This window comes from Daphnia carinata, chromosome 3 (assembly GCF_022539665.2).
Source record: "Daphnia carinata strain CSIRO-1 chromosome 3, CSIRO_AGI_Dcar_HiC_V3, whole genome shotgun sequence".
NCBI lineage: Eukaryota > Metazoa > Arthropoda > Branchiopoda > Diplostraca > Daphniidae > Daphnia > Daphnia carinata.
This window is the reverse complement of record NC_081333.1, coordinates 974,913-994,246: the sequence shown is the minus strand read 5'-3', so window position 1 is coordinate 994,246 and position 19,334 is coordinate 974,913. Positions and strand designations below refer to the sequence as shown.

The 19,334-nt window shown below is 42.0% G+C and overlaps 4 protein-coding genes across 5 annotated transcripts; 1 reads left to right on the top strand and 3 right to left on the bottom strand.

Annotated features, from left to right (window-relative positions):
* Nucleotides 1-861: 861 nt before the first annotated feature.
* Nucleotides 862-4,127, bottom strand: LOC130693215 (regulation of nuclear pre-mRNA domain-containing protein 2-like). Of its 2 annotated transcripts, XM_057516337.1 has the most exons (8): nucleotides 4,044-4,127; nucleotides 3,656-3,968; nucleotides 3,405-3,561; nucleotides 3,248-3,334; nucleotides 2,970-3,188; nucleotides 2,607-2,894; nucleotides 2,135-2,532; nucleotides 862-2,015 (listed from the first exon to the last, which is right to left on the bottom strand). In XM_057516337.1, the coding sequence occupies exons 2-8, from the start codon at nucleotides 3,946-3,948 to the stop codon at nucleotides 1,358-1,360; spliced, it is 2,100 nt and encodes a 699-aa protein (XP_057372320.1). In that variant the 5' UTR covers nucleotides 3,949-3,968; nucleotides 4,044-4,127; the 3' UTR covers nucleotides 862-1,357. The 2 variants fall into 2 exon arrangements, with proteins under 2 accessions (XP_057372320.1, XP_057372319.1); XM_057516336.1 differs by having other exon boundaries at nucleotides 3,656-4,114.
* Nucleotides 4,128-4,174: 47 nt separating this feature from the next.
* On the top strand, nucleotides 4,175-5,713 carry LOC130693224 (CDAN1-interacting nuclease 1-like). Its single transcript, XM_057516353.2, has 8 exons — nucleotides 4,175-4,332; nucleotides 4,400-4,510; nucleotides 4,575-4,705; nucleotides 4,771-4,853; nucleotides 4,925-4,974; nucleotides 5,077-5,210; nucleotides 5,275-5,380; nucleotides 5,441-5,713. Exons 1-8 carry the CDS (start codon nucleotides 4,229-4,231, stop codon nucleotides 5,568-5,570), a joined length of 849 nt encoding a protein of 282 aa, XP_057372336.1. The 5' UTR covers nucleotides 4,175-4,228; the 3' UTR covers nucleotides 5,571-5,713.
* Nucleotides 5,714-5,972: 259 nt separating this feature from the next.
* Nucleotides 5,973-8,614, bottom strand: LOC130693219 (myotubularin-related protein 2-like). The gene is made up of 9 exons (XM_057516340.2): nucleotides 8,412-8,614; nucleotides 7,468-8,352; nucleotides 7,345-7,402; nucleotides 7,242-7,282; nucleotides 7,065-7,169; nucleotides 6,752-7,011; nucleotides 6,587-6,690; nucleotides 6,316-6,520; nucleotides 5,973-6,243 (listed from the first exon to the last, which is right to left on the bottom strand). Exons 1-9 carry the CDS (start codon nucleotides 8,497-8,499, stop codon nucleotides 6,070-6,072), a joined length of 1,920 nt encoding a protein of 639 aa, XP_057372323.1. The 5' UTR covers nucleotides 8,500-8,614; the 3' UTR covers nucleotides 5,973-6,069.
* Nucleotides 8,615-9,044: 430 nt separating this feature from the next.
* On the bottom strand, nucleotides 9,045-14,741 carry LOC130693214 (nuclear pore complex protein Nup214-like). Its single transcript, XM_057516335.1, has 10 exons — nucleotides 14,634-14,741; nucleotides 14,231-14,569; nucleotides 13,972-14,162; nucleotides 13,591-13,899; nucleotides 12,329-13,526; nucleotides 12,141-12,268; nucleotides 9,770-12,078; nucleotides 9,460-9,708; nucleotides 9,240-9,393; nucleotides 9,045-9,164 (listed from the first exon to the last, which is right to left on the bottom strand). The coding sequence occupies exons 1-10, from the start codon at nucleotides 14,664-14,666 to the stop codon at nucleotides 9,137-9,139; spliced, it is 4,938 nt and encodes a 1,645-aa protein (XP_057372318.1). The 5' UTR covers nucleotides 14,667-14,741; the 3' UTR covers nucleotides 9,045-9,136.
* Nucleotides 14,742-19,334: the final 4,593 nt, after the last annotated feature.

Sequence of the window (19,334 nt, the reverse complement as noted above, 5' to 3'; positions counted from 1 at the left end):
AAAGGTGTGGACTTTATTGTTCACTTTATCACAAAAGAAGGGGAACCAAATATTAAAAAGGAAAACAACAGCAATAACAATTTGCGAATGATTGAACGTTATTTATAGTAGACATGATCCTCAACTGGATTGAAAGTGAAAAACAAGAGAGTGCACATCGAGATCAAAGATTTGGCGTGGAGTGAAACAAGGGCAAACGATATTATCCGTCAATGCTGAGAGACGTATATCGCCTATCATTTCCCAAGATTCAACGTACTTCATCCCAACGGGCAACTTATTGAGAATTGGTGCGAATTGAAGTAAATGTTTAACATTTGGCAGTTTGGAAATCAACTAGCACATTTTTTTATTTGAATGAAAAAAAAAAAATAATATTTTGAAAAAAGGTAACAGGACGCTCTTCAAAAATAAAATCAAACGGTTAATCAAAATCGAGCGTGAAATTCTTTTAAATATGGCCGCAGCGCATTGTATTTGCGGTGAAAGAAACGACCGCAAGATCCGTAAGGTGAAACCCCAATTCCGCGTTGTACTTATCGACTGAACGGTGAGCTTTAGAAAAAATCGAATTCGAAAACGCGTAGTAAAAAAGAAAAGCGTTTTTGGTTCAAGTGAAATTTAAAAAAAAAGAATTTCAATGAAAAAAAATTGAATAAAATCCGCGTATAAGATCCTTAAAACAGGCAACTAAATGCTACGCTTTCATTTTGTAGTAAATTTGCATCGAGCTGGTACGGCGATCTGTTATTTCAAACTTCGGGGGAAAAGAAAAGGTACCTTAAAGCCCGCTTTAACGTGGAAGAACAATTACGATGCCGAGTAAAATGCCGTGGCGCTCACGAACAATGACCAAACGTGGATGTTTATCAACCTTGCGGTGTAATTTAACCGTGCTACCTCCCCAAAGGAACTTACTCTCTACTCTGGCATCGGAAACAACCTGCTTACATTTGACCTGAAACGATCCAGTTGGATATTTCCAATGTCTTTTCTACAGGAAAAATCAAACTTATGTCCTTGATTACTTAACGATAGGATTAGCTCTGCCATACACACATATACACACACAATAGGCAAGCGAATGACGATGTATGCCGCCATACAGTAAGAACCCTTCTTATGACGCCAGAAGCAATTTCAACTTGTTTAAGATAAATGACACATAAACAATTCGAGGGCAAAAAAAAAAACAAAGAAGATGAAAAGAATTAACATTGCTAAGTCAGGAAGAGATCCGAAATTCAGGACGGGCCATTCCTTACGATGTGCTTGTTAAAAAAAAAAAAAAAATTCACGAGTCATGATAACCAGTAAGCGTTATAGACAACACTATAGTGGTCAACAAAGATGACCGCTACCACCGAGATCCACGAGGATACGGTGAACGGGAAAAACGTGACGGGGTGAATCCGCGGCTTGAAGGGTTTGAGGACGATGATGTTGTCGCGCTACTACGATTTCGGGTGCGTGGCGATTGTTGATCAAATGGCTGATGTCGACTTGCGCTACCGTCCGATGCGGCTGTGGTAAAGGATGATGGATCCGGATACAGCACGGTGGCCATTAAGCTAGGTACTTTTGACGGAGGATCGGCTTTAACGACAGGGATGTCCTTACGGGGTTGTTCAACACAGACAAACGACGTATTTGATGTTGGTATCCGGCTGTTGTGACTGGAATAGAGATGATGAGAATCAACGCGACTCATGATCTTTTTCGCTCCTGATGGTGCTCCTTCGGCCATTGGTCCATCCCGCGATGTCAAGCAGTTATTTTTTTCGTGATCGAAAGAATCCAAAAGATTTAAAACTTGCTCATTCAGATCGTCAGGTTTGCGTTCCCTCGCTTCTTGGGCCTTCAAGACGTCTTTCAGCCAGCTAGAAATTTCTTCTTCTCCGATGGAAGGTTCGACGTGGTCGTGAGTATCGGAAATTGGCGGCGGTGGCGAGTACTTGTCTGGTCCACTTGTTAGTGAAATCAGATTACGATGATCAATAGGCCGCTGGCCACTTCTAAATTGCACACAAAAATAAATCAATGGTAAACGCAATCGTATAAACAAGTAAGCAAAATGAAAACAAAACATAGAAAACGTTCATATAGCATCTTTTACGAAAGGTATTGGTGTAACCTGAGATCAACGTCGTGAGATGGGAAGAAAGCTGACGTATGATGAATAGTAATGTTGTTGGTTCCATTATCGCTTAAAGATTCATCCATACCCCAAGAAGGTATTCGCGAGGGTAGAGGATGGTGGACCGGACTGTTGTTTAACCAGGGTTCTTGGCCGAGTAGAGATACAGGTGGCGGTGGAGGTGGTTCTGGTTTTGGTAGATCCTGAAATACAGGAGGCGGCATCAGGGGAGGTGGTGGAGGAGGAGGTGGCGGAGCAACCAGCAGTGACGCTAGGTTGCCAAAAGGGTTGTTAACTCCAGGATAAAAGGGAAAGGGATCCGAAGCAGGTAATACAGGCTTGCTTTGTGGCACGGGAGGAGAGTCTGCTTTAACGGGACTTGCCAAAAACGAGCCCTTTTTTTAAGTGTAACAGATAAGTTCCCTTGAAATTATAAAAAATTATTAAACTATGGAAGTGCGCTACTTACAGTAAGACCTTGTGAACCTCCTGCCAAGAATGACGTAATCCTAGAATCCAGATCCATACCTACAGGCTTTCGGCTTTCTTGCGGTTTTCTATAATTACCACCTGTCCCTGATGACAGAAAAGGGGGATCAGGGAGTACTAAATCTGAGCCCACTGATGACGTGGGCGATGGGGCATCCGCAGTGTCCGAATGAGCCCGATTTGTCTCACTTGTTTTGGGGAGCGTATGCATCATTTCCTCTACCTTACGCTTAACCCCCTTGACTCGACTTCCGAACTGCTTGTACGCCTAAGCAATATTGAGAACAAAAGAAAATCAAATACGGTTTACTTGTACGTAAACTGAGATGATTAAGTCCCTTACCGTGCACACTACTTTAAATTCTCCTCGTTGTGCTTCATAAAAAAGGTCTGCTTGCTCCAACAAACTTAAAAGAGATGCCCTTTCGCGCGTTTCAACTTCTAGGGCTTTGACGTATTCTTCCATTCTTCCTACGCTGGCATCAAACTCGTTGAAAAAATCATCAGTTTTACGACGCTCTTTTACGCTAGCCCTGAGGGCATCAACTTCGGTAATTTTGACCTAACGATACAGTTGCATGGAAATAAAAATATGATAAAGATAGTTTTATTTATACAAACCTTGGATTCATTCAATGTTCTTTGCTTCAGGTCTGTATCCTCCTCAAGTATTTTGCACTGGTGGATTTTTTCAACGAGAGTGGTGGTCTGGAAAAAAAAATACAAAAACATTCAGAGAATTACAATTGGTTCAGTTGGATTTTGTGATCACATTTACTTCAAAATCAGAACTCGGTGCCACAGAAGATTTTTCTTCAATTTCCACAGGATCCTCTAGCAGAATTGAAAGTTCATGAACAAACGAGGCACTGTAAACATCTCTTTCTTCCCAGATTTTGAAAATTCGTTGCACACGGCTTCGAACTTTCTCCTCCCTTTGATGGAATGACATACAAAATAACCACATTCTCAGATGAACATTCTCAGATTTTAAAACTCTGTAATACCAACTGTAACAATGTGAAATACCTTGCATATGGAGTAGCTTCTTTTAATGCATATTCCCAGGCCAAAACAAGCTCTAACAAGCTTTTTTTCTTGCTGTGTTGGATAACATCGTTGGCAAGGTAGAACAATGTAAGGCATTGCTCAGGTTTGCTCTTTTTTATTGCTTTTAACCAACATTTTATAATGTGGTTCAGGTCAGATTTGTGACTAAGACACCACGCACTGAGACCTTGGATGCTTTCTTGTGTATCCTTCAGATTATTTAGTTTCTTCTCAAAATGCGACTCGCTGAAGTGAGTCCCGTTTTTAGCCATGTTGATATACTGGGTAATTCCTAATTTTTAGTTAGGGAAACGCCCTGATTACTACAAACATCTCAAAGGAAACTTCGCATATCATACAAATTTACTCTTTGCTCAGTACAGTATTTTCTTGAATTATACTTTGGTCGAAAAATTAACAACAGCAATCACAGACTCACAAATTTTCGTCGCCACCATTAAACGCAAAAATTGCAACGGTGCCAAGTGTAACACCCGACGGCATGTCAAATCAAAATAAATATTCCAGAATTCGAGGTGGGAAAAATTTAAAATGGCGCGCGTACTGAACCAAACAACGTACAACTCGCTGTTAGATTCCCTGTACAAGTTACCATTCCGAAATAGAGTTCAAAGCTTACAAAAGCGTTTCCCAGAGTGAGTAGTTATCATACAATTTTGTTGATGCAGAGTAAACGGTGACCGTAATTTCTATTCAATGCAGACTCTCTGTCGACACCTTAAAATGTGTTGTTGCACAAGAATGCCAAAAAAGAATGAAAGGTTCTCATGGAAGATTAACTACTTCCGAAACAGTGGAGGCCATGTACAAGAAGTATGGGATTCCTTGTAATATTTTATTTATAGATTTTTAATAACCTAGGAAATGTTCCAATTAGGTTCAAAAATTCTATTTTGATGAATGAAGAACCAGGGATATTGCTTCGATTGTCGGATGAAGTTGGTCTAACTCCAGCTCTTCTAGCCCGATCCATAATAGAGAGACATTATCAAAGGGATGACAAGTCGAGTAGGCTGTGTTTAAATTTTGAATGTGTGTACTTCACCATAATCCCATTTTTTAAATAATCCTAGAGCCAGCAAAACTCTTGGTTTCAACTCTAATGAAAAATACTGCATTGATAGACGACAGAGATTTAGCATTTGAAACTTACCTGGTAAATTACCATTTCATATGTGAGTTGACAATTCAGTAATTTTTATTTTTATTATTTTGTTTTCTTTCCAGTGTTTGCTTGAGGATGAAGAGTATGGTCCAATAGCAGAAGCTACCAAGCAGTAAGTACATTCAATATTGTTTCTCAGTTTTTTGTTAAGGTGATTTCTCCCTCAATTGTTTTTATAACATCTGTTTCTTGACAAATTTTCTGCTGAGTGCAGATCTAGAGGTTATGAATACGAAATTTATCTCCGAATGGAACTGGAAAACTGTAAAGTTACCTTTCTTCATGAAGACCATCTTAGGATGAAAGGGTATGACAAAACACCAGATATAAAGTTGGAAATTCCTATTGGTATGTAGAACACTTACATAAAACATATTATATTATCATAATAAATTATCCCTCTACTGGATAGCTATTGATGGGCAAGTGATAAACTGGATTGAGAGCAAAGCTCTTTTCGGTGACGAAGAAGTTCATCGGGGTTATCTGAAAGATCAACTGTATAGCTATTGGAACAGGTATCTTTTATGCTAATAGTTAAACTAAAGGCCATTGGAGTAGTATTATTTTGCCGATAGATTCGGACCGGGACTTGTAATCTATTGGTTCGGATACGTGGAAGACTTGGAAAAAATTCACCAAAATCGAATAATTCTTATAAGAGATACACTTCCTAAAAATATGGTTCTGATGGATCATCATTTGTAACTGTAAAATTCCATTTCCTCTTGGCTAAGATTTCAAGCTCTTTTTATGTGACTCGCTAGCGCGAAAACTGTTGGAAAATATATGACACGATATTTCTAATAATGCCGTCTATAATATAATCCTTTATTATTTGCCTGAACAGCGAGGCACTGCAGATTACAACGTGCGTCTTTCTTTTGCTCTCAAGGCTTGTTTTCTCCAACATGGTTGGCTAAACATCTCGCTCACTGTATGAAGTTTAAGACCTTTGATGATACGTCATTAAGATTAATAAAACTGACGAAAGCCCAATGCTTTTTTCGCCTTCCCACAATCGAAATAATCCTCGACGGGAATTGTGCCTGAAAAACGATGTTAAAAATACTATGCGTATTAGTTTCACTGACAATAATTCACATACTTGCGAGCTTCGTGAATTTTAATACTTGCTCAGGCAATAAACTAAGCCAATAAAAAGTATGCGGGTTATCATAACAGAATGGTACATTAATCTAGTTGTTCAACTGTAGATAGGAGACGATACTCTTGCTGTGGGACGTCCTTCATTGCTCTGGGAAACTGCAGTAGATCCTCGAGCCAATCGGGCATCTAGTTCTTTCTGCAATTCCTGTACTCGTCGTTGGAGATGAGAGCGCAGAGACACAAGCACTCGCGATCGGGCGGCAATAGATTCCTAATCAGAAACACGGTTGTTAGGATTAACACATTTTGGCAAACAAAGCTTACAAAATAAAACAAACATTACCTGAGGTCGGACTCGGGGGTTCCATCTGCAGTAATAATTGGTCCAAAGCCGAAGCTGCCGCAAGCTTGCCACTGGGAATAGAACATGTTGTTCGACGTAGGCTGCACAGTACAGCGGATTTATAAACTCATCAGTGTGGCTATTGATAAAAGACCACAATGAAACTGTTTGTTGTTTCACGTCTTCTTTCACCCGTTGTTGTTCGCTATTGGAGATTATTAGAAACAATTGTATACAAATGTTTAAAAATATCAAAATAACTAATAATTACGTGTTGAATAGGAATGTGCCGAATAGACATGAGTATAAATGGTCAAGTATAGTAATGAGGAAATGTTCATTGAATTCGAACGCACTAGGAAACTGGCGAGTCACCTAGATTATGAAATTCGTAATTGACGTAACTTTTAGTGATGTTGCGTACTGCCGTAATTACCTGCCAAACACAGTCGATAAACTGAAGAAACACAGGTGATCTGTCAGCATCTGAATGTCGATCATCCCCGTGTCCGACTCGTTGGGCAAATTTGTGTCCAAAGCTGAGCCACTCTTTTTCTATGATGACCTGGAAACCGCGTAGGGTCCGATAGTAAGGATCAAGCAATAGCAAGGCAATTGCAGTCAATTGGGCTGTTCGATCCCACCCATCAGAGCAATGGACCATAACCGAAGTTCGATGGTTTTCAACCTTATCAACTAAATGCAAAATTCGTGAAACCGCACACAGGAGATTTACTGAAGTCTCTTACCTATCCGGACGGCACCAGAAAGAATGCACTTGAGATGTTCGAGCCAATGGGTTGACTCGATGGCAGACAACCAATGCACGTCGTCCACAGTTGGAAAACAAATTTCTATGTGCCAAAACATGTTCATTACACATTTACTAAAACAGATATTATAAATATTAACGTGAAAATACCAACCTTTGATTTTTCGTAAAGATTCGCGCATTACATGGATGTTGCTAGTAAAGAAGGTAAGGGATTAGAACTGGAATACGACAAATTCACGTGAAAAAAATATTACTGGATGTCCATGAAAACAAGTTCAGCGTTTTGGTAGGCATCCTCCGATTCATAACCACCTAGATAACGATATCGAGTCAATTGTAAATAGGAAATGAATGGCCATTTTGGCTATAATACGTACCTCCTTTTGCCTTATTGGCCACAGCATTAACGCTAGGCCGAGCGTCCATTATAAAGAGTTTATGTGACTGAGCGTTTGCGTCAAGAATAAGCTGGACGTATCGCTCGTCATCCCGGCTGCGCTTACCACTTACTCCCACGAGCGGTTGTGAACAGCGCGTAATAGTTGCCTGGCTTTCAGGATGGATCCACGACAAAACCGGTAAACGACCACGGCTACGAAATGAAGCAACATAGCGGAGTTCCTCGTCAGTAGCTGCAGCAGGAACGGCCCAGACTGCTGGGTAACTATCGCAGATGTCGTAATTTTCGTTAAGTTTGGTTATTCGCCAACTTTCGTTGGGCAAACCTTGGCGTTTCAGCTCGGCCACAGGTTCGTACATTGTCCATCCATTTTCAGGGTACTCTTCTTTAAACTCAAAGGCAAATAAACCCATTCGGTGTGAAAGGGGAAATGCGTGTTGCTGCAATTTCTCGAAAACATTTCGACGCGAGTGATTTTCTTGCTTGTGAGCAAAGCGCAGATTTCTTAGGTCTTTGCAAATAAGTTCAATTCCATAAGAGTTTTCCCCTCGACTGCTAGCTCCACCCATCTTTTCAATTCGACTGACAACACCCAATGGAACATCAAGTATAAATGGAGGTTCCCGGTCTGAACTGCGAAAATAGATTTTATAGTTTGTTACAGTTAATGCCCCCCTGACTGGCCCAATGAAGGGGCACAAGTAAGTCACATCTCTTGCAGCTCCTTGAATTTTTTCTCCTGTCAATAAAGGTGTAGGACTGTCAACAACAGATGGTTCTTTAATGGTGATTTTAGAATCAAAATCAGGAAAGTATTCATTTGAGGCTGAAGTGGAACTTGAAAGGCTTTTAACTGCTGATCCTGTTTATGAAAGACGAATATATTACTGATTCGAGGGAGTTTCTTTAAAACTGTTAAACCTCTACTTGACGATGCAGAATCGCGTCCCAACTTGGAGTTGGAGGAGTTAGAAGCCAATGAGTCACTGCTATGATTCCTACCTTCCATCTTCTAGGTAAGTTAATGAATGCCTAGATGAAAACGGCCTCCTTCGTCGATAAACTTACCAATCTAGAAAACAAAACAAAACCTTCGACGATAACATTGCAGTTCATGGATGCGACGGCATAAATTGCGGGGAATGGTGGGTAAAGTGCGGATTTCAGTGCGGGATTCCTGGAATTTCGTGCCGAAAATGAGGATGGAGAGAAAATGTGACTTGCATTATGACAAGTGCTTTTTATTGCACGTGCTACGACAGATCTTTTTGCCATAAATATGAAACCCACTAAACAAGCGACAAATGACCGACTGCTTGTTCAAAAAGAGATTAATCATTTGGTCATTTTTGTAAATGCAAGTTGTGTTTTCTAAGCCCTGGATAGTTGAAGTCTTCATTTTTTCTGTATTTTTCTGAGCAGTGAACTTTTTCACGGTCGAAATCAGTACTCAATAGACTATTTTGGCGCGTGCTGGAGGTTGTGCTTTTTCAACTGTTTAACGCACTTTGGGGCTTCTGTCCATTGGGCGTTAAAGACATCTTAAAACCAGACTAGAACGTACAGGATTTATTCGGGTTTTCAAGTTCAGACACGAAGTTACAAAACAACAAATTTGGCGAAAAAATGGCGAACGCTTAACAAATCTAACGCCATGAAGAAAAAGAGCTTCCCCTGAAAATGAGAAAAATTTAAGTAGGAAAAGCTTTACATAAAATACATACTACTTTATGTCTAACAAAGTCTTACCCTCCAAAGGATGGTGGATTGGTGGATGGAAACGCTGCCCCTCCAAATGCCGGTTGCGAATTGCTGCTACTTGCCAAGGCTTCGAAAGACGGTCCAGAACTTGCGAGCACTCCAAATGTGGGGACGTTATTAGAGGCAGCGAACGCACCAAATCCTACCGAATAGATCTTGTCAATGTGGTAACAAGTTCCTTGCGATTCTATAACATTAATGAACGTACCTGCTTCCTGTTTAGGTGCCGCAAGGCTACTAACTGGGGAACCAAATGTCGGTCCACCACCGAAAGTTGGTTTACTTCCAAACAACGGAGAACCACCGAATGTTGCAGCTCCACCAAAGGCTGGTTGGGTCTGACTGAACCCTCCAAAACTGGGTTGCGAAGGACTGCCAAACGAAGGAGCAGCAGACGGGGTAGCTGTTTGAGCTCCGAAAGAAGACGATCCAGCCGTGCTGCCAAACGTTCCTTGACCTTATCAATTTATTTAAAAAGGTCATTCAAGCCCAAAAGGAAAGTGTATGTGTCGAATTACCAGACGGGGTTGCGCTGCCGAAAACCGTTCCACCACCAAAAGCGTTTCGATTGGCGTTGGCAGCATTCGGAGTGCCACCTAAGCCCATGTTACCAAACATATTAGCTCCAAAGCCTTGGCTCGGGGATGAAGCATTGGCCGCAGCATTGGTCGGAGTCTGTCCAAATGCAGATCCACCAAATAACGGTTTGATCGGGGTCGTAGTCGCAGTGGTGCCTTGTCCAAAAACGCTTCCAGCTGACAATCCAGTGGCTGCTCCACTGGTCTGTCCAAACACAGGCGGTGATCCGAAAGATGAGACGGACGGAGCTACGCTTGTCTGAGGTAGAGCTGGTTTGCCAAAAGTCGATTGTCCAAAGAGTGGTGTATTTACTGTACTAGATGTAGTAGAAGTTGATTGCCCGAAACTTCCTTGTCCAAACGGGGATGAAAACAGTCCGGCTGGCGGATTAGAAGGCTGGCCGAACAAACTTCCAGTGTTCTGCGATGTAGTGGTTGGCTGGCCGAAAATTGTCGTAACTGCCGGTGCTGGAGTGGCAGCTGCATTTGCAGTGGTAAGTCCAAAAGCGGGTTGCGTTACAGTGGCACCTGTAGCCAATGAGCTGGCAGGTTGGCCTTGACCAAACAAAGGTGTTACACCTGTGGTAGAGGTACTAGGTGCCACGGTCGAGGTAGAGGACTGACCAAAAAGAGATGAAATTGCCGGAGCTGATGTTGCCGCAGCAGACACTGCTGGAGTCTGGCCAAAGAGTGAGGAGGTCGGTGTAGTTGCTGGTGCAACGGTGCTTACGACACCGAAGGCGGTTGGCGTTTTGGTTGTTGAAGTTAACGAAAACAGCGATCCGGCCACTGCTGTAGAACTAGGCGTTGAAAATATTGTTGGGGTAGCACCGGTGGTGGCCAAGCCAGCTCCGGAAGGGTTGAACGTGAAAGGTGCGGCTGCTGGTGCGGTGACACTCGATGAGCTCGGAACTTTGGCCAGATTGAAAGAGAAATTTGTTGGCGCTGCAGTCGGTTTAACAGTCGTAGCAAAACCATCGCTGCTCGAAGTACTAATCGAGGAGGACGACTGAGGTGTTACAAAAGACAAGGGAGCAGTAGTGGTGGTAGCAATCGTAGGCGATGCAGTTGTGGTCGTCGCGAGCGTAGAAGAAGCGAATGTAAAATTTGGAAGCGCCCCGGCAGCTGGCACAGTGGACGTTGTCACGACAGTCGGAGTTGGTGCTGCAACAGCTGTTGCTAAAGAGTTAAACGAAAAGCTCGTTTTTAGAGCTGGAACTTGTTCTGCTGGTTTGGTTGGCACAGGACTGGGCGCGGACGTAGGTGTGACAGGGGGAAACGCCAGTCCAAACGACGGTGTGCTTAAACTCTTAGTTGGTTGTGACTGGACTGTTGTTGGAACAGCAGGTGTGCCTAAAGCAGCAAACAATGACGTACTTTCGGCCGTCACTTTGGATGGTGCAGTCGCCGGAGTAGTGGAAGGTGTAGACGCAGCGCTAAATGCGGAAGCAAATGATGACTTGCCGGAGAGACTTGTCGATCCTAGCCCAGATTGCTGAGGGGTCTGCTTAGGAGTTCCAAACGACAGACTAGGTATCGATGTCGGCATTGTAGCAAACGTTGGTTTTGGTTCGTAAGGTGGTGGAAGAGAAGTAGGCAAAGAGACGGTTGGTTTCACATCGGCTAACTTCGAAGTCGGTTTGTCGTCTGCTACAGTAGTTGTTGTGATACGCGAAGGTAAACTGAAACTGCTCATCATTAGCGCACTACCAATATCTTTCGCTTTTTGATCCAAGTTTACTGGTGAGGATGGCGGAGTGACGTCTTCTACCTCGGGAGTTGGTTGGGGAACAAACTTGGCAAGAGGAGCACGTGTCAAGGCTACCGGAGTTACAGCATTGCCTCCAATGTTTGCTGATCCCAATTTCGGTAACTGTGGTTTGATTTCCACAGGTGACGAAAGTGAAGTATCTCTAGCATTCAGCACGGAATTCTTGGACGACGCTTGTGAAATGATGGAATTCGATGCAGCAGTCGACGCGCTTTTATCTTCCTTGTGCATGAAACCGGAGAGGTTTGACAGCAAACGTGATTCTGCAACTGATTCTGGGCGTACAGCTCGAATGCGAGCCACAGGCCTATGCGCTAGTACGCTCCTGAGCATTGCTTGTTTTTCAGGGGATACTTGTGGGATGACTGGATGTGGTGCGTGTATGCCAGTTTCACTTTTTATACTTGATGTTAGAAGTGAGTCGGCCAGAACAGCCAATTCGGATTCCCACTTGCACGAGTCATCAGCTCCCTTCGGCCTATGAGAAACGACCATTCGATTAGCTACGAGGTTTTGAATAATCATTTAATGCATAACAACCTTAGGACTTCGAAAGCAGCTCCGGCGATTTTTAACTGCTGTTCCTTGCTCTGGGCTATGATGCGTTCTACCCGAGACTTTAACTGTGATATAACTTTGGCGTTGTTTCTGATCGCTTCATAAATCACCTGACATAAAAAAAATAATAATTAAGAATTTTTCGAATACCTAAGGCAAGAAAGATTTACCTGAGTTATGGGGATTTCAACTTTTCGATTGCTGTCTCTAGTACGTTCGCGACTGATAGAATCTAGGCATCGTGAAGCTTCCACAAGCTGTTGTTCTATATGAATGTGCAAACGCTCGATATCGTCCATTTTTCGGCGATTACCTGGATCTAAAGGCCGTAATTTGAGCAAGTGGCTGTAGCGGGAATTCTTACGACGAGCGTGTCGTACACGGGCATCTTCTAGAAGTGCGGCAACTTCAACTAAATCAGTGCACAAGCCTCTAACTTCTTCGTCTTGCATTTTCGTGGTATCAACTAGATCCACACCAAAGCCAGACAGATCAGAAGTCAGTTTCAACAATCGCTGTTTATCTTCTTCACTAGCAACTGTAACTTTCAAAGACGACGAACGCGTTTTGAACTCTTCCAAGTCTTGAACAAATTTGACAACTTCATCACGTAAAATTGCAGTTGCAGCATCCACGGACGCCTGAACATTTGGCTGTTCTGTCGCCACGGTTTGACTTGCTAATTTAACAGCGCTTGGAACAACAGGAGTGGCTTCTGCCTTCACAGGTGCAACAGGCGCAGGCAGGAATGCCCCGTTATCCGCGGTTGCTGATGGTACGCTGGGCTGAAGAGGTTTGTTACCGAAAACCTTATCGAGGACGGCAGGACCTGACACTGAATGCGTTGTAGTTGGGACTGTCAAGGAAGGAGGTTCGGCGAACGTGGCGAACCGCTCTCCAAGGTTTGTTCTGGGAATGCCTACTTTAGGGGCAGAAGGCAATGGAGTTGAAGCTGCTAGTGGTGCCGTTTTAAGTCCAATTCCACTTCGCGCTGGCCTCTCACCGGTCACCGACAATTGTTGAGGTACCTGGTTCACGGGTGTGGGATTCTTCTGGTTTATTATATGAAAAGGGCAAAGCAAACCGTGGGTGCTTAGAACGAAAAGTATCGGTGCAGGTGGTAATGTCTGGTTGTCATCCCAGCTAATAGGAGTTTGGCTTGTAGTGTCGATGGCCATTCCCATTGGGTTCGTCTCCGTATTTTCATCGAGTGGTAGTTCAGCTCGCCATTCACCTTCCAACGTCCATTGCCTCCATTCAGGATGATCAGCATCCCCACCTCCCGTCTGGCCGAGAACAGCAATTTCTATTGCATTCGCTGAAGATGCTAATAAAACATTCCAAGAAGGTATACTCTGTGTAAGATACCTACAGCACAGATACCTTTGAATTAATATCATTAATCAAGTGAATACGATTAATGATTCAATACTTATGTGGTCTTCCAGAAGGGCTACCGTAGCAAACATCGTCATAATCTATGAAAGTCGTAGCCCCCGATTTCTGCACATTGACGATATGGAGATGAGGGCGTGAATTTGGATCATCTTGATCGATGAATGTCACGAGAAATTGAGATGTTGAAAGCCATTGAAGCCCACAGGCAACCGGTGTGTTCATGTGGACATCGCTACCACTAAACGCTGTTGTTTTGGCTTCTTTTAAATCAGGTTTGTATTGAACTAGTTTTCCAGGCCTGGCCACAACAAGCTGTTTGCCTTTGGGACTCCAAGAAATGGCTCTAGGAATAAGTTGATTATTAAGAAACGCTAAAAATAAGAAAAAAAAAGAGAAAAAGAAGAAAACTGCATACTGGGCTTGTGTGTTTGATGGAAGGCTAATTATGGAGAATTGGGTGTTATTAATTTCAACTGCAACTAAAGATCCATCACTTAGGCTAACAGCAACTAGACCAGGTATAGTGGGGTTCCACGCACAATCACTCACTGTTATTCCATCTGTAGATGAAAGCCTAATTTCTTGAAATGGGTTCCATTCTCCTGTCTGAAAGATGTCATTTAATGAATTATACCTTTGTTGTCTATAACAAGTAAAGCAGTAGTGACAACTACCTGTCTTGCAAATCCACGGACATCATACATCCAGCCTACTGGGCATCCAGACATTTGAAGGCAGACCATCAAGGAAAGATTATCACAGCTCAATGCTACGAAAATAGGTTTGCTGGGCAAAAGAATTTCCTTTGAGGGAAATGATGAAATTTCGGATTTCTTGGAAGATGCATGATCAATCTGCACAAGGTCTGCCACTTTGATGACAACCAGCTTATCCGGTGTACCAACAAAGACCAATCCATACAAATGTGAGGTGGCTATCAATGAGGAATTGTCCTGGACATCATACTTCTTCGTAGTGACTCTAAATCTACATAACTGCTTCATTTTGAAGTCCTACAGAAACGAAAACAGATAAATCAGCTTACATAAACTAAGAAATAAAAGTCTTCCAGGTTACCAAGACTTCAGCAGGATCAGGGGCGCTAGCCATTCTTAAATCAACGAAATTTTCCTACAGAAAACGAAACTATCACCAATTTCACACGTTTTTAACTTCTGTTACAATGCCGGTTGAAAAAAGCAATTTCAGGTCAGCCATCTAGCGGTAACGAAACTATCTACTTCCTTTAACTTCCTGTAAATACTTTTCCCTTCGTTTTCACCTGTGTCGAATCTTAAGTAAAATAAAAATTAGTTGATAAAGAAATTTGCTTATTCAAAAAATCATAATACTACTTTCAATGACGTGTTAATCTGAAAGCAAATTGGCAGTGGGCCAGCGGCATATATCTATATGATTGGCATCCCTGGTCAACCTATTGTCTTACTCTCATTAGCAGCGACAGTACCCTTTTTGGCGCCGAGTGTGCAGATTGAGATCTTGATGACTCAACCGTTTCTCACAAAACGTTACGTGATTTTTTAAATGGGACTATAAATCGTCCTTTTGATATACAACAGAAAATATGTGAGAAGACAAAGACATACCTGCCTGAAAATTCGTTTTAGAAGCGAGGGCCCTGATATTCTTACTGTTCCCTTGTGATAGACACCATCCCCATGCGACAGGCGCCACGTGGTTCACGGGGCTTGTCCACCTCTAAGGTAATCAGTTTGATTCGACGATTATAAGTTAAGCTACATTTGAACTTCTTGTTTCTTTCAGAATTTTCTTCTTTGGATTTCTATTGATATTCTGTTACTTTTCCCTTCGGCTTTCTCATCAGCAGTGCTTTCATCGTTCAAATCGCCATGCCATCCATCTTGGAGCATCGAGAAAGCAGTCGTCGGAGTAGAATCCACAATATTCGCTATTTCCCTTTCGTCATATAAGGTAGGCTTATTTCCATCTATCATTTATTTTTTTTTTAGAAATTGATTTTAAAAAACTCGAAACGCAATCGAAATCGAGAGAGGTTAGACCACAGAAAAGAAGTCGTATTACGTACACCATCCAGCTGAATCACATAGGTCGATTTACGTTCAATGTATACGGTAGATTAAGGCCGTCAGTTTAACTTCTATGTTATCTACTGAACCACAAAGCTGAAAAATCCAGTTAGGAATTCTATGAGCTTTTCATATTTTGCACTTGTTTGGCATGATTCGGCTTTGTTTTCAATGCTCTTCTTGAAAATGGCCACGAAATTTACGTTGTTTTTCAAATCTTGAGTTTCCAACGAATACCCTTTGAACTTTTTTTTTATTGACCCAAGCTTGCATTGAGTGAATTCATGATCTAAGTTCCCCAGGCGCCAAAAACCGAGGAGCCATCTAGTGGCTTGAATCATCATTGATAGAAAAAAAGGTTCCCATAAAGTTCGTTTGTTTTTCTCACGGTTTTTCATTTTGAAAAAAAAAAACCATTTCTCTTTTTTCTTTTTGATCGTTAGTGTACACGTGATCAGACGGTTCATTGCTAAAGTGGAATTTCGTGTGATTTCATGCTGTGCAAAAATGTTGTGCTTTCAAATTTATTTTGAGTTGTGCATTTTTTAACGCACTGTTATTGCAGAAAGCAGTGATCTTATGCAGGCATGTTGTATGACCTTTCATTACGCATTGAACACTACCTAGCTATGTCATGAAAGTAGAAATCGTACAAGTATACATTTGCGAATATTCAAAACCCCTTTGTTGTTTAGTGCCGATTGTTCCCAACGGAGAGCCAAATGTTTTTAAAAAGGCACAACCGCAAAATGTTACGTCATTTCCCTGATAAAATGTTTCACATTTCATAGAAACGGTCCAGGGGGGTGACTTTAGTTTTATCCCTGAAAAGCCTCAATTAAGAATGTCGACAATGCATTAAACATTCATCTCATGGCCAACAACATCGTCACGTCCGGGCAAAACTGTTTTCGTTCAATGAACGTTTATTAAAAGGGAAACGGCGTTTTTTTTTTTTTTCGAAAATGGAGGATGTGAATCGAAAAAAAAAAACGGAAGCTGTAACGGAAATGCCATTAGGTCGTCTATTGGAGATGCCGACAGCCGTTGGGGGAGGGGGGATTGTTGTTGGTCCGTTGTTTTCCATTCAAGTCGAAGGAGGGTGCAGCGTGTGCTGTACCAGCAGTTGGGCGGAAATCGGTTAGATTCAATGGATCTATAAAAAGAAATCAAGAGAAGGGGAGAGACCCCCGGAAAAAGGGTGGGGCGGGGGTGTTCCAATATGTAACGAGCAGTTGGGATAGAAGATACCGGTCGTCACACGTGCCATTGCACGTGTGAGCAATGGCACGAGGCTTGTTTTATTTTTCTTCCCTCTCCCCCCTTCGTTTTCAATCGGATGTTCAAATCAACCCTCTAACCGATAGACACTCCGTCTGGCGTGGGAAAGTCCGTTAGACAGAAACACACACACACGCATTGATTATTCAAAATAGGCCACCTCCGAGTAGATTTTTGACGTCATTCATTGGCTATTTATCGTGGGAGATGATCGTGCACGTTTACCACGGATCACCATCATCGCTAGCGGAAAACGTGCAATCACGATATCCCATCAAAACACAACAACACTATGTGTGTGTGTGCGTGACGATGAGACACGCTCGTTTGATCAGTATACAGCCGACGTCTGTTGAGACACGGTTTCAAACCCCATCATCAACTATTACCGAGTATCGATGTTTGTTTAGTCCCATCGACATAATTAAAATTTTTTTTAAATGGGGAGGATAGAAAAAAAAAGGACTTGAAATGCATTTCAGACCACCAAGTCGTTATTCAATACTTTTTCTTATTCTTGCATAATTTTTTGTATGCCCCTGTCATCCTTTTGATGTGGCATGCCAACCGCATTTTCGTTGGGGAAGCGGATAACAGGTAAAACGATACACTGGGAAATATAATTTTTTTTGTTTCCCCTTCGTTCCAAAGATCCCGACTTTCTGATAATAGTCTCGTATTGAGAGCGTCATGGCAAAAATTAACCGCCTCGACGAAGAAATGTTCAAAGCTTTTCCTTTTTGTTATTCTTTTTAACAAATGCCAAGAAGGCCACAAAATCTTGACATTTTCAAATAACTATGCTGTATAGACATCCGGCTCTTTTTTCTTTCATTCTCCTTCGACGAATTCGTGTATTAGATATGGGATATTATTGGAATTTTCTATGCCATCAATCGAGTTGGCAACCACCACGAATGTCGTCGCTATGATAGAAATTTGAAACGGCTATTGGGAAGAATAAGGAAAAAATGGGAAACGATTCTTGGCATGCCGAGAAACCGTTGCATGTTGACTGGCAGTTAATGCGCATTGGATCCATTTTTCCACTTGACCGCGTTCACTCAATTTATAGAACTCAATATCCCTCGACATTCCATCGAAAAAACAGAAAAGAAATAAGACTAACAATGTTTCATATATGGAGACCGTTGCATAAATTTCCCACAAACAAAAAAAGAAAATCAGAAATTTGGCAACGTTCACCGATTTTGATTTATTGACAATTGGCGAAAAAAAAAAGAAATGGAAACTGTTTTCTCTCCGATTCAGTGTGTATGCGTCGTGATGCAAAAAAAAAGGAAAGACAGGAGTCGCAACATTTCGGTACAAAAAAAGGGCCTTTTTTTATATTTTACGACCATCCAGCGAAGAATCGGAGGAACCGTTGAAGAAAAGGGGAAAAAAAATGAAATTTCTCTTTTTCCCACGGTCTTCTTGCCGACGTAGTCATGGCAACCGCTTCTTTTTTTTTCTTCTCCAAGACGCTAATCCAAGGCCACGAAAAAAAAAGTGCTCATTCAAATCCCTTGAAGCGACACTCGAATCAATTGTTTTTGTCCACATTGAAAGGGAAGCTCTTAATCAGAGGGACGCTAGATGTTGTGAACTAAATTACCGTGAACGACGCTGCTCAATGAGACTTTTTTGTTGACACGAAACTCCCCCCTCCCCCTTCGAAAATGAAGGGTGACTGCTCAGTTTATTGGCAAGTTTCGAGTCGCGTGCCCATCGTGTACCTTCAACGGGATCGACCATTCGTATCGAAGATGTTTTCCTTGGCTCGTTTTTTTATTCATTCGTTGATTTCCCACGAGTTGAGATCGACGCAAAATTTCCCACGGGGGGCCGCGAAAATGAGGAAAAGTCACGTGACCTGAGAGATCATCCTTTTTTCTTTTTTTAAATACATTTTTTTTTCTTTTTCCTCCTCCTCTTCGTTGGAGAGATGAGAGGCCGGCCGTTTTGTTCGTCTGTTTGATTTACAATCATGATTATTTGACCATTGCCTAATTGGACCTGTCGACGCGGCCAGAGGGTTTCTTTCTTTTTTTTTAGTCGCTCTCTCTCTCTCTTCAATCCCCTTTTCTACCTCCCCATGAAAATGGATACATCGTCTCTCTTTCTTATCCAAAGATTCCCCTCTAATCGATCCGTCAGTTATAATTTAAGTAATCGATAATATCTTCACGTTCCTTTTTTTTCTTTAAATTTATTTATTTATTTGTTATTTTTCTTTTAAAAGATTCGTGAAAATTGGAGAAAAATAGAAAGGAGAAAATGTGTGTGTGTGTGTGTGTGTATGAGCGTCGAGCCAAACGAAAAACCGTGGGAACTGGTCTTGAATCAGACATTGCAAAGAGGAGCGACCCAACGGCTTTTCCGATCGGCCGCTAGAGTGCGTTGCATCCATTTCCTTTTTTTTCTT

Excerpts from the sequence above, each read along its gene's own strand:
- LOC130693219 (XM_057516340.2), bottom strand. The coding sequence starts at position 8,499 with ATGGAAGGTAGGAATCATAGCAGTGACTCATTGGCTTCTAACTCCTCC. Across the intron at positions 7,403-7,467 it reads GGCCAATAAGGCAAAAGGAG|GTGGTTATGAATCGGAGGAT; the intron begins GTACGTATTATA and ends ATCGTTATCTAG. Across the intron at positions 6,244-6,315 it reads ACCCCCGAGTCCGACCTCAG|GAATCTATTGCCGCCCGATC; the intron begins GTAATGTTTGTT and ends GTTTCTGATTAG.
- LOC130693215 (XM_057516337.1), bottom strand. The coding sequence starts at position 3,948 with ATGGCTAAAAACGGGACTCACTTCAGCGAGTCGCATTTTGAGAAGAAA. Across the intron at positions 3,562-3,655 it reads GAAGCTACTCCATATGCAAG|GGAGGAGAAAGTTCGAAGCC; the intron begins GTATTTCACATT and ends ATTCCATCAAAG. Across the intron at positions 3,335-3,404 it reads CACCGAGTTCTGATTTTGAA|ACCACCACTCTCGTTGAAAA; the intron begins GTAAATGTGATC and ends TTTTTTTTCCAG.
- LOC130693214 (XM_057516335.1), bottom strand. The coding sequence starts at position 14,666 with ATGGCTAGCGCCCCTGATCCTGCTGAAGTCTTG. Across the intron at positions 13,900-13,971 it reads CCATCAAACACACAAGCCCA|AGCCATTTCTTGGAGTCCCA; the intron begins GTATGCAGTTTT and ends ACTTATTCCTAG. Across the intron at positions 12,079-12,140 it reads GCTGCTTTCGAAGTCCTAAG|GCCGAAGGGAGCTGATGACT; the intron begins GTTGTTATGCAT and ends CGTTTCTCATAG.
- LOC130693224 (XM_057516353.2), top strand. The coding sequence starts at position 4,229 with ATGGCGCGCGTACTGAACCAAACAACGTACAACTCGCTGTTAGATTCC. Across the intron at positions 4,333-4,399 it reads TTACAAAAGCGTTTCCCAGA|ACTCTCTGTCGACACCTTAA; the intron begins GTGAGTAGTTAT and ends TATTCAATGCAG. Across the intron at positions 4,854-4,924 it reads TAGCATTTGAAACTTACCTG|TGTTTGCTTGAGGATGAAGA; the intron begins GTAAATTACCAT and ends TTTTCTTTCCAG.